Source organism: Micropterus dolomieu, linkage group LG06, assembly GCF_021292245.1.
Source record: "Micropterus dolomieu isolate WLL.071019.BEF.003 ecotype Adirondacks linkage group LG06, ASM2129224v1, whole genome shotgun sequence".
In the NCBI taxonomy this organism is placed as follows: domain Eukaryota; kingdom Metazoa; phylum Chordata; class Actinopteri; order Centrarchiformes; family Centrarchidae; genus Micropterus; species Micropterus dolomieu.
The window spans coordinates 8905064-8911063 of NC_060155.1; the positions used below are offsets into that span (position 1 = coordinate 8905064).

The 6000-nt window shown below is 41.2% G+C and overlaps 1 protein-coding gene across 4 annotated transcripts in view; it reads left to right on the forward strand.

The window, feature by feature from the left end:
• LOC123973153 (netrin-G1-like) overlaps positions 1-5768 on the forward strand; it is a 71313-nt gene extending 65545 nt beyond the window's left edge. For 3 of the 4 annotated variants that reach the window (XM_046053053.1, XM_046053054.1, XM_046053056.1), the window contains one exon: positions 4587-5768. In XM_046053053.1, coding sequence (XP_045909009.1) covers positions 4587-4825 — 239 coding nt within the window. In that variant the 3' untranslated portion in view covers positions 4826-5768. The remainder of the gene's footprint in view (positions 1-4586) is intronic. The other variant, XM_046053055.1, reaches the window with a different exon arrangement.
• Positions 5769-6000: the final 232 nt, after the last annotated feature.

The window sequence follows — 6000 nt, forward strand, 5'->3', positions numbered from 1 at the left end:
AAAACTACAACGTTTCTATTATTTCACACATACCCAGTAACTATGTGAGCTTTTTCCTGAGTGACACAGAATAATTGAATTATTTTACACTTTATTTTGTCATGGCAGCAGGGCCCTGTGGCTCCACAAAGACACCACAGGCTTAAGCTTCTGGATAAGCAAACTAATTGGGCTAAAGATGCTTTTAGTAAGACAATGGTCCTGAGGGTCTGCTGTAGGACGCACAGATTATCCTTCAGCAATAGGCAACAAAGTTAATGGGTAGACTAGACAATGGAGACTAGACCAAAACACACAGAGCATGTGTTTTCCATTAGCTATAAAATGTGAAAGCTGCTTTGACATGACTGATTGGGATGTAACCAGAGGGCCATTACTGTTTGAAACCACTGAGGACAGTGCAGCAGCACTCTGTGATTCAGGAGTCCATTTTCATGCATGCAGAGTTCAAGTACAGACACTATTGCTCTAGTAATGTCTTCATTTTGTTGGGCATGAGTGGACTGACAAGAGGTCTTGATCCTGTCAGACTTGGACCAACACTGTCTGGGCCTGAGACATAGTTGGGCTGGGCTAGATTACACACAGTGTTTTGCAGGCAGGTTTGGTTTAGGGTTAGGCTTGATTATAAACATTTCAATTAAAGTAAAATTAAACCAGCAAACACTGATTTTTGGGCGGCCAGTAGAAACAAACTATGAACAAAACCTTGACGTATTATAAGATTTGAAGTTGGTGAACTTGTTAGTAAACAGTCCAACCAACACAAGCACCATTTATTTGGAATTGTGTTTCTTTCCATCTGACAAGGTACAAAATTAAAGGTACATTTATTTGTCATTTTGCAACAGGGTTGTATAATGAGACGATGTTTGGAGTTCCCTTTGTGCTACTCACAAAAGCAAAACTTATATAGTTATAGTGAATATTCATTATAGCCATTTAAAGTAGTTTCAAAATATGTACACAAAACTGTGTGCGTATTTTTAACAAAACATTCAGTACATAAACCGTCAGTGACCAAAGCAGGGAGGACAGTGCTTTTAAAGGGAATGAGAGGAGTTGACTTTATCAGTAATGACTGATGCCAGCCTCTAATACTCACAAAGTAACATAGTAATTGTAATCCAACCAGTGGCGCCCCCAGAAAATTTTCCTAGGGGTGGCCAGATGGGGCCACTGAAAAACCTGGGGTGACACACTAAAACAAAAAGCCATAACTGAATTTCAGGAATTCTATTATGCAGTATATAGACTAGTTGAAAACTACGTTAAAATATGAGTTATGGAATCACAGACCGATATACTTTTGTTTCTTATTTTATAGTTAATGTTACTAATTGTCTAATGTCCATAGACTAAAACCAGTTCAGTTAACATTTTGAGTTCCATAAAAATCCAATGCAATATTAGAATGCAATATTTAAGCCGACAAAACCAAGCTCAGAACAAATGAGACTACAGGGCTATAAGCAAACAGCAGTGAGCTCAACACAACTGAGGTCAACAACAAGGCACACAGACTACGTTTTAGAGATTCACACCCTTTCTATAACCACTTTCCACAGAGATTCTGCAATTAAAACGGAAAGAATGTCCACCAAGATATATCCCCTACCCGGCTCCATACCTTTCATACAACGCAACAAGCCAGGATATTTGCATAATAATGTTGGATAATAAAGCAGCATGAAAGCGGCTATATGACAACAACATCATGACAACAACCCCAATCCATAGCCTAGTATCAATCGATTCAGCACAACAATTTGTCCCATGCACGTAGCAGCCGCACAAAGTCAGGATGATAAAAGATGATTTCACTTACCACAGCTGAGGGCTCACATGAGGAGAAAGGCGGCATGGTGGTTTATCCTCTGGGCAAACATCTGGATGACTGAAGTTTTTCAGAGTTGGTTGGAGCCCTGCAGTGTTGTTTAACATTTTCCACAGAGTTTAATAAATGTTACGATCCAACTGTCACATAGCTCCTAGCTGCTTTCCTCCACCTGTTTGTTATGCAGCTCAATGGATCGCCCGTGTTGGGCTGTGAGGGTTACCCTTTAAAGTAACGTTAAGCCTAGTTTCACAGAGTCGTCCAGGTCACTCCCGCTATTCTCATGTTTTGCAATCCTCTCAGAAAGATGAAGATGAAAACAGTAACAGGATGGTCTCTCTCAAAGCCAGAGGTGCTTATCAGGTCACGCATGGCACTGTTAGTGGGGCAGTGTTTGTCTGACGTTAGCTTGCTGTTGCTATCTGCTACTAGTGTAGCTCTTACACACAGTACACGACACAAAACTGTGTAGCAGTGTGACAAACTTATTATAAACTAGCCAGGCTACTGACCCACTGTATATGAATTGAATTACACTTTCTGTCTTCTGCAGCTTGTCGCTAAGTTACCTCCAGAGAAAAACACACTGAAAGCAGGCTGACCCATAACTCCTATCTGCTCTGCCTGTTAGGCCCACCCCTTAACCAATTACAATTTTAGAAACGTGATAGGCATCTACATATTGGAGGCCTCTTTTAAAATAAACATCACAGTCCGTTACAGCTCAGGGTCAGAGGTTACCCTCTAAATGTGACAAAGCCTAATTTGACAACACTTGTGTGCTGCTAAAGGCTCGTGCAGATTACACGACTTTCAGTGTTGGCAGATCAATGTGCTGTTCAGACTACACAACTTGCCGTCTTGTGACGGGAGTCTTGAAGTGGTTGTAGTGTTTACACAACGTGACTGATATTAGACAGTGGCTCACACGCTACACGAGCTGACAGCGGCTCTGTCACCCCATGCTGGTCTCCAAACTGCGTTTTTTCAAGAAAACACACGTGAAATGGGAAATGTCGCCACACTACACACAAAACAGCTGTTGTCTGTAAAGATAGCAATTATAAAGACAAAGAATTTGGGTGAAAGAATGGATTAGCACATGCAGGTAGCAGGGATTGTCTGAGCTCCAGAGAGAGCTGGAGGTGAGTAAAAAGTGTTTTGCAGATAAAAAGTAGCTGCCTGCTCTGCAAGCTGCCTGTTCTCATTGGCTGGATGTGGATGTCGAGTCGGCCGACTCCTCCAGATATTTGGCATGCTAGATATCTGGCCAATTTTATTCAGCATCAAATTCATAGAAACTTCATAGTTGAAAAAAATTATCTAAAACATCAAAATGTCAGGTTTTTGGTGCCTCTGAATCAAAGAGCAGTGGCTTCTTGCCAGACTCATTATTTTGCACCACTGTTCAACAATCATAAAGGGAGAAATCTATCATGCAACGCAGCCCAAAGACATGCGGCATTTTAACTAAGGAGTTTGACTGACTGGAAGAACTGCCATATTTGCTCCTATACTGCTATCATTATCAGTCTTTCTATAAATACATAAACAGTTAAACACAAGAAGGCTGTCACACCAAATCTCACCAAGAGTGATTTACACTGTAAATACACACGTCATATTAACAACATATAAAACCATATATATATTCACAGGTGGATTTTCCATTTAAGCCTCATAAAAACAGTGGTGTCTGTATGAAGGGAATGGGAATATTATTAAGTTAAATGCAAGACCAATGCCTTTTTAATCACTTTTGGCAGGCGCAATGATTATTTGTTGAGTTTATTCTGATGCATAAGAGACATTACTGAAAACCAAAAATGTGATTACTATTTATGCAAGGAGAGATATCCAATTACACTGAAATCTCTTGGCAAATATTACCTCTTCCAGGATTTCACCTCTGCCAGCAGAGGGGCTTCCTGGGATAATTGAGTCGTGAGTTTTTGTCTGGAAATGTGAATATTAGCTTATGTAGTCCTAATCAGTCTATCTATATCAAAACAAAGAATATTTGGTGGCCACTAAAACCACACAGTGCCACACAGTTGTGGATATTAGGTCCTTTTCTTTTACGAGGGTTGTATTATTTGTTGTAAGGTCAAAGAAGAAAATAACAGCAATTCGTGAATTACCTGGAAATGTTTATTTGCATCTTAAAGGTAGTGGTGTTGTAGGTGAAGCCAGATTTTCATCCCATGTCTTCTCCTCTTTCTTCTGTCATTGTGCCAGAGGGAAGCACAATGTTATTCTCCTGTCCTGCACAGAGGGGCTTTTTCACAATAATCTGGCATCCCTTGATTCACTAATCATTCATTTCATGTCATCACTGCCATGGTTTGTTTGCTCTTTTGTTTTGCCAGGATTATTTGCTCTAAAGTACCTTTGGTGCTCCTTACAATATCCATAAATCCACAAAATGCCTGTCTGTGTTATTTTGTCACAAAAAATCATTTATGGAAAGGGTTTTCACGGGCTTTAGGCTTCATTCTAATGGTCATACAGTATGTGCCCTGATTATCTGTCTCCTCATCCTCTGCGCACTCCTACACAAAAGTCCTTGGCTTTGTCCTCCCTAATGTGTCAACTGTGCTCTAAGGAAACAGAGCGATGCAGACAGGACATGAAGAGGCAGCTTGTGGCCTGTGAACTTGCCTGTTGATGTTCGCTGCCGCCCTATTACTGCATGATCTATTAATCACCCCTTCCTGTCCCCCCTGCCCTTTTTGCTTTGTCTCCACAGCTCGGGTGTGTGACAACGCTATGCTGCGCTGTCAGAACGGTGGCACGTGCCACCACCATCAGCGATGCCATTGTTCCCCCGGCTTCACGGGCGTCCTGTGCGAGAGAGCTCACTGCCAGGGCCCCGGGGAGTGTGATGACCAGTTATCTGGACAGGCCTCCTTCCATCATCCCCCCATCAGCCGCCAGCTCACTCTTACCCTCGTAGTGCTCCCACTATTGATTGTTTCCCTTTGCTGAGAGACCTGAATGGCCTCCCATCCTCAACCAAAACCCTAAGACCACATATGTTGAGACTTAACTGTCAACTTTAAGGACATGAAGGACAAAGGATAGCCAATGTGCTCAGCATACAATATAAGCAACTCTTTTGTATATCCAAGGCCACAGTTGTGGGCGACAGTGTTACAAGTGCAACAGGTTGTGCACTGATCTGCTATCAGTGAATGCTAGACGGATTTATGAAAGGCTTGGTGAAGTCACTGCTGTCTTATAATGTCACAGAGGAAGCAGTTGGAGCCCTCACTGTGTGATTGTCATTGGCTGATACTTCATTAAAGGCAGACTGGAGACACGGATAGAGCTACCCACATTCTGAGAGCAAACTGTACAAAACTAGACACACGATTTCTAAGTATCATCTGAAGTTATTAAAAAATAATGTGGACGGGGACATCTTAAAATATCTTGCCTCACTGCCTCCTTCCTTACTTTTCACCCTCTTCTTCCCTTCTTTCCCTTACTCTTCCCTTTGCCCCCACTTTGTCCTCCCTGTGCTTTGGTGACTCTGGTGATTTTACTTTGCTGAAGGATGTCTGTTGTTTTGCCAAATGCTGCACATGTATTATTATCAAGCCCCTTGACTAGTACCAATCTAGTACTTTTTTATTTTCTTTTTCAGAGGCTTTGTAGTCATGCTTGAGCTCACCTGTATGGGAAAAAAAAAGTTGTAACATACTGTAACTGTATTTAATTTTTGTATAAAACAGATATTTTCATGACTACGCAAAACAAAAAGATGTATTACTTGTTTTCTATTGCTGCCGACCTGTCCTAGATGTGGACTATGAGAGCATAAGGCGTTTGGTTGTATTCTTTCTTTGCTTGTGTGGCACATGGTTCTCTTCATTTGGGACCTGCTGTCAAAACTATGTTTACATACACACTTACACAATACACTTCCACCAAAGGGAAAAAGAAAAACATGTCTTTGTCTTGTTGTTGAACAGTAATAATTTTATTAAGTAGTAACATGACCTTTGAGACAAGATGTGTAGAGTGTAGAAGTGTTTGTAGATAGGTACAAGCCAATGACAATAGGAGAATGTTATTTTAAAGCTATCAATGCCATTCACTGAAGCAACAGTTGCTGGTAACAATACATCAGTCAACAAATGACTTCCTAGTTCTATGAC